A 12100-nucleotide genomic window follows, 5' to 3' on the forward strand; every position below is an offset into this window, starting at 1 on the left:
GAATTAGCATTTTGGGCTTGGACATGGTGCCAAGCCTGGAACTGAGGCTGTGTGTGTGCCTGGTCCTTGCTCCACAATCAGATCCCGTCAATCATCCCTCATTTCCATTACTTTACTGATGCTCTTGCTAGCCAGGAAAGGCAGTTCCTCAGATAGTTTAAGCTCTTAGGAGCTCCATGGACTTCCTTAGAGCAGTGGTTGTTCGAAGTGGATCAGCAGAAACTGGGAGAGGAATATGTGAGAAGTCCTGTTTGCTAGTGGTCACTCAAAAACCAGGCAGATCTCTTCATCAAGCAGCACTCCCTGCAGCTGAACTATCTGGAAAAGCTCTGTTTGTCCTAAAGCCCCATAACTGAAGCCCAGCTCCCTCCCAGCCCATGACTTACAAAATACAAAGGTTTAGCATGTGAAATGGTAAGAAAAGTTGAAATTCAAGGATGCCATTGAACTCACTACCTTGATCATCCATTGAACGTGGACTTCAGTGCAGCTTGGGACATCAAACCCTTGCAATGTGAGTCCTGCACAGCTCTCAAGATATAAGGAGGTTTTTTTGCCAGCTTCCTATAGCTCTTTAATGGCCTTGCTTAGCTTTTGGGTTTTGGAAGACAGGCATAAGACAAGCTATCCATAAACTGTAGGTGAATGCATGGGGCCAAATCTTTCATTCCTTCCTAAACACACCACTGATTCTAATGGAAGCTGGACTCAGTCAGAGATTGACTAATGTGTATTCCTTGCTTATGTGAGTGACTGGCTTCAGTGATGTTCACATATGAAAGGAAAAAGAGATGAATTTGTCCTCAGTTGCACAATTTTCAGCCACTCACTGGTCATGCTGTGCGAAAAACGCAGTAATGAGATATTGAATCAGATTTAGAGTTTCCAATTTCACTAAATATTTCAGAGCATTCTCCTAGTCATTGCTTTTAACTCTCTCTCTCAGATGCCTGTGCTGTGAAGGTCAAGTTTAAAATCACTGCATGTTCTGTTTGAGTAATATTTTAGTGCTCCGCAGAAGAGCTATGCATACTAAGCAGCTGTATTTAAATAATGTAGGGCTTTGAAAGCGGCATCTTCAAAAAGAAAGATTTTTCTCATCTGTTGTCATCTCAAATTATTTCTCCACTTAGAAAACCTGACAGAGCCAGAGCTCCCTTCCTGCCACTGAGCTCACTGAAAGCAGTGGGACTCTGTGCAGGGATGTCTCTGCATGAGCTAGATCTCCAAGGCCAGGCCTTACAGAGTGCTCACTGTTTTATACAGCATTTGGGAGAGAAATGTTTCTCATCACAGATCTCAATCAAAGCCAATCAAAGTAACAGAGACAGATTTGGTCCAGGAATACTTCTCTGCAGCCTGTTTACTCCTCAGTGATCCGAAACCACAACGTGGATGCCTTTTTTTAACTGGTGCTCACATTTCAGACAAGGAGGGAAGGCTGTCAAAGGCACTTGCTTCTATTCTCTCCAGGGAGTCGCTCTGCGAGATTTCACTACAATGAAAACAGCAGACACAAAGCAACACATTACCAGAAAAGACCCCAGAAACTGGCTTTCCACTTTGTATTTCCTTCTTTTATGCACACTTGTTCAACCCCTCCTATCAGTCTTGTCTGTGCCTCACCTTAGACATCCTGGCAGGCTGTGCCAGTGGGATTTGAGAGAGGACGAGCCTTTTTCCGTCTTGGCAAAAGGGAAAGCCAACCCTTAGGAATGTGTGCCACTGTAAGAGCCAATTTCCATTTCCTCAGTAAATTGCAGGTAAGCTAGAGACTGAGGGTCAGAACTAATGTAAGCCTGATGAGCTTTTTCCTCTCTCCCATTGCTGGTTCTGCTTAGTGAATTTATTATCCACGTTCTCACTATCTGCTTAGTGAGGACGTGGATAACGTTCATGGTGCTTCACATGTTATTATCAAGCCAGAACTATGGTCCTCTCATCCACAGATGTAGGAATACACAGATATGGATTCAGCACACTTCATGAACAATGTTTGGATTTAAATGCCATTTTCGTTACATGTATGAAAACTGAAAGGCAGTGTCTCTTTTCATCCTGACACAGACAAACATGACTGTATTTGGTGGCACTCAGATTGTGATGTACAGGTGCTCCTGTTCCACATGTGTACTCAAGATTAATCAATACTGACATAGAAAAACTAAACCAATTTATTAGATACTTGTTAAATGCTTGTTAAGATCTAAGAGGCTATGCAAAACTTAGTCCTGAAAGTAAATACTATACACTGATGCATATATAAGAGAAAGATCTTCAAAATTTCTTAACAGAATTGGCTAAAAGGGCACAAAAAGCAAACCTAAGATTACACACTCTCAAGAAAAAAATATTTTCCAAACAACTGGAATGTGTTTAACACCATCAGAGTCACTATTGACACAGTCCTGAGTGTTAGCTTAATGCAATTGCAATTATGAGAAGACAACTCTATTTGTGATACAAAATCCCTTAAACCAGAATAAATTCCGTATTTCATTTGTAGTGGCAAAGGGGGAGGCACACTAGAAATCACACAGTTATTGTGTATATGTGTCTTAAAGAATTACCAAAAATTTTTTTCATCATCATAATTCAGTGAGAATGTTTGGTATTGCATCGATGACTTATAAATGAAAGATGGATGTAGAATAAGTGGCCTGCTGGGCACCTAATCCTCAGAGATTCACAGGCTGGGAGGGATCAGTGCCTGCTCACAGAACTTTTTTGGGGTCTGAAACATGGTTCTTCTATGGGATCCTCCCTGTCAGCCAAAGTTTTTCTATTTACATATGTTGCAATGACTTATGGCATGAGAATAATTTATCTAGAGAGTGATGTGTTGCCAAATATCTTATTCAGAGATTTATAATTAAAAAATATGCATTTTTAAGTTGCACTAAATGGCAATAAAATGATGAAGTGTTCTACAAACCAACTTCAGAGAAATATATTGATTCCCACACAGTAAATTTGGAGAGATTCATTAAAAGCACAAAAAAGATCAATTAAATTCCTGTTATGGAAGGGATGATGTCCAAGAACAAAGCATTCTTTATGGAGAATGTGACATGTGGACAGTTTGAGAAAGTGTAGCCTCAAGTCATACAGGTAGGAGAAATTTTGTAGATTTAAGTTGGTCTCCAGTGTGAAAATTATTAAGTTCTCATTAAATATTCAGAGGCAAGTGGATGCAAGAATACAGCACCACTAGATTCTGCTTTAATACTGTATTGCTGTTGTATATGTGCAGCAGAAAAGTACAAAAAGTGCACCTTGAACAAGCAGCATCTTCTGTGCTGCTGCTTAAGTTCTGGGGGAGGTCATTCCCCTGCTCTTCACTGCACTGCTGTGTCATCAACTTTGTCCTTTAGAGGCCACTCAATGCAGACAAAATAAAAAATAAAAAATAAAAGGAGACTCAAGCATGCCATTTCAGCTGGAATAACAGCAGAAATGAGGGCAAGAGGGGTGAGAAAAGCCTTATGGTCTGAATCCTTGATGGAAAATAGACACAATGCAGAGGGTCAAGAAGCAGTGCAGACCCGGTGAGCAAAATTACAGCACTTGCAAACTGAAAGATCAAAGAAAGGGCTCAATCCTACTGATGCCCTGCCAAGCTTATCTCTCACTGCAAAATGCTGAAGAAATGTCTTATTTGGGTCTTCTATAAATGCATAATGTGCCATGGCTGTCATTGCAGAGGTAATGTTTGATGATAGAAATCTATCTCCTCTGCTAATCAAATGCTCCTCTCATCAATTACTAAGCTGTATCCAGTTCTCTCTGACATGATTAATATTTCATTATTTGATCTCTAAACAGCTGTTAAAAATCACACATTTTCAAAGGATCTTTTGTATACTGTTTAAATGAAAAGGAATGCTATGTTTATCCTTCCCCTGTGGTTTTATTTCATCAATAGAGTGGTTTAGCATTTTTACATTATTATAAAATGATGATTTTTTAAAGAAATTAAGGAAAAGCCTATGGAAAATATTGACAACTTACATGATGAAGGCATCTTGAAGTCCTTCAAATGCATGTGATGGGATTACTTTTACAGGCAGGTGAGTAAATGATCTAAAAAAAAAGAAGAGAGGGAGGAAAGGGTTGTAAGGCATGGGGTTTCCTTTATAATTGTACAATTATGTTAGGGAGAAAACCAATAAAGCATAATACCACCTTACTTTTCCCACTGTTCTCTGTACCTCTGGGGCCTGATCCATTTGGCATTGATCTCAGTTAAATGGAATTTAAAAGATATTGGGTCAGTTCCTCAACAGCATAAATTTGAGACCATCAAATCAATAATAATAATAACCTATTAAGTAAATTTATAGCCTGATGAAAGTAGGCTGCTACATTCACAGTTAAAGGAAGCTACAGGCTATTTAAATTTAGATCCTCAGAAGAAGTGGCTTTCACATAAAGCTTTCTCTATTAAAACAGTATCTTTGTGTTGGCTGCACCATGTTCTCCTCCCAGCAATACCTCTGTAATGTTGCAGTGTGGCATCATGAATGTGGCTGTGCACAAAGTGTAGAAGAACTTCAAATCAGTCTGGTATTATGGAATTCTTTTTTTAAATAAATTGCATCAGTGTGGTTAGTTGATTTAAAGCAAGTGTAGATTTTAATTTTTTAGTTTCTCTGATTGAGAAATTAACAATGATGTGGGAGAGCCACATTTTACCATTCTGCACATCTGAACCACAGTACTTTTACCAGCCAATTTATCTATCCATGACCACACTCTCTCTGATAACAGTCATAGGAAAATATTTAACATATTTCAAAATGTTATCTCTGTAAAAACAGATAATTGCTCTGTTTTGCTTTAGAATGACAAATATCTAGTCAGAGACATTTGTTTCCCATCCTTAAACTCACCCCCTCAAGGCTTTTTGACTGAAGTGTTTTTGTGATATTCACATAACCAGCTTTTTTTCATTATTATCATAATCCTTTATATGAAGAAATATATTTATTATTGTCAATATTTATGTTAAATGTTCATCAAGTTTTTAATGTAAATATTTACATATTTTTTATATATTTAAACACATGTCATTCCTACACATTAGAAAGGCAGGCTGTCTAGCATACTGTGTCTAGGGGTTACAAATCTGGATGTACCAAGGAGCCTGGAAGTCACTTCCTAGCTATGTTCCAAAAAGTCTGTATGATTTGGGGCAAATAATTTAGTTCCCTTGGACCTTGCCTCCCTGTCAGTAGACTGGGAATAACAGTGCTTCCCGACCTAAGAAGGGTATATATGTTTGTCATTCCATTGTGATTGGGTCATACCTGTCTCTAGATTGATGCCGGCATGTTTTGCTGTGTGTGAGGTTTGGCTAAATCAGGAATGAAACTAAGTCATGCAGCTTGAAGAATGTATTTTTTCCCTGAAGGGTAGAGACAGGTAGAAGTAATCTGCTGTGGGTTTTAACACTCTGAGCCAAAAGGAAAATAACTTCAGGAAGAAGCAAAAAGTAGAAGCTGAGAAATTCCTGCTCTATAACCCTGTAACTGCACCATCAGCTCAGGAACAAAGGAAATGGAAATGTGACTGAAGGTGCAAAAAATAAACCCAAATCTTGGCTTTCAGTTACACCAGGCCATGAGCCTACTACCTCCCTGTGACATGCTGATGAGTGAGCAGCGTGCTGGTGGTAATGGTGATAGCTTGGAGTGACAGGTGATCATCTGCAAGGTTCTTTCCAACCCAAACCATTCTACGATTCTACGAATATTTACTGAACAACCCCAGCTCTCTCAGCCTGTCTCTTTAGGAGAGGTGCTTCAAACCACTGAGCATTTTTGTGGCCTCCTCTGGGCTCGTTCCAGTGGGTCCACATCCTTCCTGTGCTGGAAGCCCTCGGGCTGGGTGCAGCTCTCCAGGTGCATAGCAGCTCTCCAAGAGCATAGTGAAGGGGAGAATCCCCTCCCTTGCCTGCTTTGGATGCAGCCCAGAATACCAGTGGCGTTCTGGGCTGCCAGCACACATTGGTGGCTCATGTCCAACTTCTCCACCAGCACCCCAAGTCCCTCCCAGGGCTGCTCTCGATCCATTCCCTGCCCAGCCTATGTTTGTGCTTGGGATTGCCCTGGCCCACATGCAGGGCCTTGCACTTGGCCTTGCTGAACTCCGTGAGGTTTGCACAGTCTCAAGGTCTCGAGCCTCTCCCACCTCTCAAGGTCCCTCCTCTCCCACCACACAGCTCAGAGCCATCCCGAAACCTGCTGAGAACGAGCTCTGTCCCACCAACCACGCTGCCAACAAAGATGTAAATCAGAGCTGCTCCCAGTGTGACCCCCGAGGAGTGTCACTTGTCCTGCTCTCCACTCAGACATTGAGCCATTGACTAGCTCTCAGTGAAACCTCCCAGCCAACTCCTTATCCACCAAGGGGCCCACCCATCAAACCCATCTCTCTCCAATTTTAACACAAGGGTGTCATGCAGGCCAGTGTCAAATGCTCTGCACAAGTCCAGGTAGATGATGTCAGTGGCTTTTTATCATCCACCACTGCTGTAACCCCATCCTGGAAGGCCACCCAATTTGTCAGGCATAAGATTTGCCCTTGGTGGAGCCACATTGGCGGTCACCAATCACTTCCTTAGCTTCCATGCACCTTTGCATGGCTTCCAGGAAGATCTGCTCCTGGATCCTGCCAGGCATGAAGGTGAAACTGAATGGCATGTATTTCTTTGGGTATTCCTTATTTTCCTCTGTAAAAATGGGGTTTATGTTTCCACTTTTCTTAATTCCATCAGGGTATCAGCTTTCCTGACCTGATCCCACCAGTGATTTAATCCTGCTTAATCTTCCTGTGTTCCTCCCAGGCTACCTGTACCTGTTTCCACCTTCTTCCCTTCTTTTTGTGTTTGAGTTTGTCCAGGAGTTCCTTGTTCATCCATGCAGGCCTCCTGGTGATTTGCCTGCCTTCCTCTTTCTTGGGATGTATCACTCCTGAGCTTGGAGCTGATCTGGAGCTTTCTTGGGCCCCTTTTCCCTCCAGGGCTTTCCGCCCTGGGACTCTGCCAAGCAGGTGCCTGAAAAGACCAAAGGCTGCTGAAGCCAGGGGTAATGAGCTTGCTGTGTGCCCTCCTCACTGTCCTGAGGTCCTCAAACTCATTTATGGTCTTGGCAGCCAAGGCTGCCCTTGGGCTTCACATTCCCCATCAGCCCCTCCTTGTTGGTGGGAACAAGGCCCACACTGCACCTCTTTGCCTCCTCTATCACTTAGAGGCAGAAGTTATCATCAAAGGATTCCAGGAACCTCTTGGATTGCTTCTGTCCTGCTGTGGTTGAAGTTCCCCCTGAGGACCAGGAGTTGTGAATGTGAGGCTGTTGCTCTCTGTAGATGTCTCATCTGCTCAGTCTTCCTGGTGGGGTGGCCTGTTCAGATTTCTTTCTGACAAGAGTCAGATTGTGAAACTCAGATACGGCCATTCAGCTGAGGAAGCTTTTGACAAAAAATGTTTTTACAAAGCTACAAAGCTTCTATACATCTAACTTGCCCACACTGCTGGCCTGACTTCTGTAGCTCATGAAAGGAGGGAGGCACCCATCTTTAATACAAGTTGCCTGCACTGTTTTGAAGACTTTTGTTAAAGGATAAATATTTGCACTTTTAAGAAAACTTGTAAAGTTTCTTTCATATATAATGCATCATGACCTGTATGCTTGTACTCATTGCTGTCATTCAGTACTGACGATGCTGCAGCTCCACAGAATTGCAGGACTACTCATCCTTGGAAAAAGACAGAAAGAAGTGAAGCCAGACTTCCTGGCATTCAGCAGCCCTTGGCATGTCTATCTTATCAAGATTGGTTTTCAAGGTACGCAATTCTAGGCAATAAAGTTTGAAATGGCCAACCTAAATGTATGTAAGGCTATCCAGGAGCATTTGGAAAAACAGGAACTGCCACCACATTGACTCAAGCTCCAAGAAAAGCTTTTGAGAGCTCTGGATGCCTCAAGAGCTCAGGACCACTTGCAGTCCTGCTCAGGAGGAGTCAAAGCCCAAGCCCACTCACACCACTGGAGGAAATTGCTGTATTACAGAAGTGACCTTTTGCAAAAAGTGTTTAGTTGAAGTATAATAATATACTTCAGCTTCAATTATATATATATATAAGTATAATATAATAATAATAACATAAAAAGCACAGGCCCAATAGCAAGAGATGTGAATGAGTTATTGTAGCTGGATTGGTTGCTATATTTTAATAGGTCTATTTTATAGGATTATTTGTATTTTTAATTATTTGTATTTTTAATTATTTGTATTTTTAATTCACCCAAAAGGTGAATGCATAAGGTAGACTCTTGTTGGCCAGCATTTGAATCTGTAGCATCCATAAACTTGGGAGGATTAAGAATACTGATTGAAACTATGGCTGAAAACCCACTATTTTCCTAGGATTTTTATCAGCTTTTGGGGGCCAGTGTAAGGGGCTGGCACTGATTTTTAAAGCCCTGCATATTGGGCATTACCTACCTGAAATGTGAACTGTGAACTGTGACATCACACAAGCACCCAAACAGCATTTTTCACTAGGTCACATAATCTCCTATGGAAGACGTTTTGTCCCTGAAACTGAATTCTTTTGACAATCCCAAAGAGCCAAATATGCCCTCAATGAAGACATGATAGAACTGTCTATTTCAGGCTTTTGCCACAAATTTTGTATTTGATTTTGTAATTTGGTGCCTAATCAAATGTCACTCACCCAACTGCATAAGCTCTACGCAAGGGCACACATTCAGATACAGCAAAGTGAACCTCACCATGAAATGAAAGTTTTGAAGGGGCAAAAAGATCTTAAGTTATCCAATGCCTATTGCTGCACAGTAGGAGTTGGGTGCCTATGCAACTAGACTTTGCTTAAAACCCCAAAAGTACATATGAGATTTCAAAAGAAGAAAAATAATGTTTTGTTTCAAAATATAATAGTGTATTAAAGATTATTTTCCTTCTGAGACTAAAAGGACATGTAGCTGTTGTAGCCAAAGGGCATTCAAAGGTGTCTGAATAATGGAGGTTCTATAGTGTTTGTGTAATGTCCAAACTAACAACAGGAACTTGAGAAAACATATGGTCAATTCAGGACTGTATAAACCCCATAATTCTGCAACCTGTCAGAAGCCAAATAATTTTGAAAAAGTTTTTTAGCAATAATGTCACACAGCAAGGATAACGGGTAAAGAAAAATGGTTGAAATTTCCCTGTGGGAAATAAACTACGGATATAGCAAAGTATCAAAAATACATTTGGAAGCACAGATCATTACAGCATCAGATTTCACTCAGATCTAGCTGGAGTTACATATTGGAGCTTATTTTCTTGACTGACCATACAATTAAGAAGGACTTTTCTGAGGTCTGGCACTGATGGAAGGATGTGGGCACCCCAGGAACTGTGCTGCAACAACCTAAAGCACCATTTCTCCCCAACATTATTCATGCACTTGCAGCACCACACTGCAATTCCCCTGGTACACATGTGGCAATGAGGGGACAAAATTAATATTCTCTCGATTTCCCTCTCATGCACAGAGCTGTGCAGGGGAAGAAGAGAGCGAGGAGGACTGGGAGAGTATGGAAAGAGAGGCAGTCAGCACTAACAAAGCTCCAAAAACTGTATGATAAGAGAGAGGGGAAAGAGTAAGAGAGAGAGAGGGGAAGACAATAGCTAAATGGATAAGAAGAAACTGGTATGAAAACCAGAGGAAGAAATGGAAAAGTAAAAGAGGCTCAATTACAACTAAACAAAAGAGTGAGAATACGTGTACACCTGTGGGGTTAGCGACTACATTAATTTGTACAGCTTTGTAATTGTATGATGAGTGCAAGCTTTCTATTAAAAAATACAAAGAAGTGGATATTTTAATAGTATAGGTTCAGGTTCAATATAAATCAGGTTGGAAGCAGAAGAAGCTGGATATGCCTGTTAAAGACAGGGATTTTTTTTTAACTTCTAAGTGTAAATATTTTCTCTGTAGGAGTATCAAGTTAAATCTTGGTTGAACTCTTTCTGACCACAAAGTTGGTTTCTACAGCCAGCCTAATAGTGGGACTTTGTGTACAATCATCAGGATTAAATGTTGTATTGAAGGTAGAAAGGAAATTTTTTTTCCTTCTTTTTGTCCATTACCTAGCCCTGTTGCTCTCAGTGAGGCAGAAATGGCAGCAGCCATAAACCCATTATCTGTCCTAACGTGATCACTGAGGCTGAGATGTGGTTTCTTCTTGGGGTGACAGATGGACAAAGGAGAAATAAAATATGAAACCAAAACAGAGAAATAAAATCAGGTACATTTAGGGCTCTTGATAACCTCTCTGGGCTGTGATGTGCATCATCCTAATAGACATGCCTGCTCTGCATGTGCTGTGAATACTGGGGAAGAAACGTGATGGGAGAGTCTCCTGCTCCCATGGGCTCTGCTTTCTCAGACATTAAGGTAACACAGGGAAATAGGGAGGGAACAAATCCAGGGCACAGATTTTTTCTAGAATCTCTGACTTTGGAGGAATGGTTCACATGGCTCTAGATTAGCACAAATTAGGATTTCTTGCTCCTATCCATTCTTGAGCTAGGGAGAAAGGGAAGAGGAGATCAGGGTTAGTATCATCCCCAGGGAATTTCAAGAGCGAGTTAAATTTACAAACAAGTCATATGAAAATGAAAAACACAGACTTTGTTACCAAAAGGGTCATAATATGAAAACCCCAGCTCAATTCATGCAGAGATAACAAAATGATCCTGGAAATGGCAAGCATCCTATGGGCTGCTCCTCTAATCCCATATTTTGATGCCATGACTGTTTAGATCAGGGCTGTAACTGAGCCCACAAACAACACAACACTTGAATAACTATGTATATCAATTATTTGGTCTGGTGTCCTAGACCATGAGCTTTGACTATGGTGTGTGAGTGGGGAATGTCCATGGTGCCTTGTTATTTTAATTTAATCCTAATTCCCAGAAAAGCATTAAGCAGAAAATTATGATGGACCACCCTGCAGAGATCTAAACAGCTGTCAAAACTCACAGCAGCTTTTTTACTAAGAGAGGGGGAAGAGAAAATAGTCATTAACTTGTCCATGAGCTGAACCTCAAGAAGTTGCAATGAGGCCAGTGAAGAGGATTTTGAAGCTTCAGGATAGAGGGAAAATGAATCACACAAACTTTGGGAGAAGAGGTTAAAGAAGTCCAACAGAGTTGTAAAAGAAAAAAAAACCAAACCCTATAGAACTGACAGAACGCTTAAAGCGATTTCTCAAGAGGTTTCTTTAAATCTAACCATGCCACTACAAGACGGTGGTTCGGGAACAGGAAAGGCAGCTTATGCCTCCTGCCACAGCGAGAGAGCGCAGCAAGCCCTGACACCTGCACCCCGTTCCTCTGTCCCTGAGTTTGCTGGACGAGAAAAAGTCCCGAAAGGACGCGCGTCTCCTTCCCAAGGGGAAAACTCCAAAACTCTGCGTCCGCCTTTGCTTGAACTTTGAAAGTTCGGAAACCCCAGCCTCACGTCCCGCACCTCCGCGCGGCCAGGATGCTCCAATCCCGCACGGCGGCGGCTGTAAAGGCACGGCAGTGCCCCCGCCCTGTCCCCCCCGAGCCCGTCCCGGTCCGTGTGCGAGCAGCCCGCGGTACTTACGCGCGGGCGGGCGCGGGCAGCGCGCCGTGCGCTGGCGGCGGGCAGCGCAGCGCTCCGTGCGTGCAGGCGCAGCGCAGCGGGCAGCGCCCGCCCGCGCCCGCCCAGCCCGGCAGCGGCAGCAGCAGCAGCGGCAGCAGCAGCAGCGAGGGCACCATGGCCGGCCCCGCTCGCCTCTCGCCCGCCTCTGCCCGCCCGCAGCCCGCAGCCCGCGGCCCCGCGCCCCCGCCTCCTCCGCCCGCCCCGGGGCGGGAGCGCCGCCCGCCGCCGCGGGGATGCCGCGCTCCGGCCCCCGGGGCTGCCCGGGGAACGTCCCCGAGGCTGCTCTGGATGGGAAAGTTGGCTGCGAAGCCTACAGGTGGCTGGCAGGAGGTTTCCATGGATTGTCAGAAGTTCTGGTCCCCGCGGTCCTGCCTAGGAGGGACCACAAGC

At 43.0% G+C, this 12100-nt stretch overlaps 1 protein-coding gene across 8 annotated transcripts in view; it reads right to left on the reverse strand.

Annotated features, from left to right (window-relative positions):
- Positions 1–11826, reverse strand: part of LHCGR (luteinizing hormone/choriogonadotropin receptor) — a 27608-nt gene extending 15782 nt beyond the window's left edge. Inside the window, exons 1-4 of one of the 8 annotated variants that reach the window (XM_064415157.1) lie at positions 6272–6805; positions 5310–5407; positions 4012–4083; positions 1421–1495 (exon numbers count right to left, since the gene is read on the reverse strand). In XM_064415157.1, the coding sequence (XP_064271227.1) occupies positions 1421–1422 (2 nt within the window). In that variant the 5' untranslated portion in view covers positions 1423–1495; positions 4012–4083; positions 5310–5407; positions 6272–6805. The other 7 variants (XM_064415156.1, XM_064415152.1, XM_064415158.1 and 4 more) reach the window with 7 other exon arrangements.
- Positions 11827–12100: the final 274 nt, after the last annotated feature.

The sequence above is a fragment of the Passer domesticus genome, chromosome 3 (assembly GCF_036417665.1).
Source record: "Passer domesticus isolate bPasDom1 chromosome 3, bPasDom1.hap1, whole genome shotgun sequence".
Taxonomy (NCBI): domain Eukaryota; kingdom Metazoa; phylum Chordata; class Aves; order Passeriformes; family Passeridae; genus Passer; species Passer domesticus.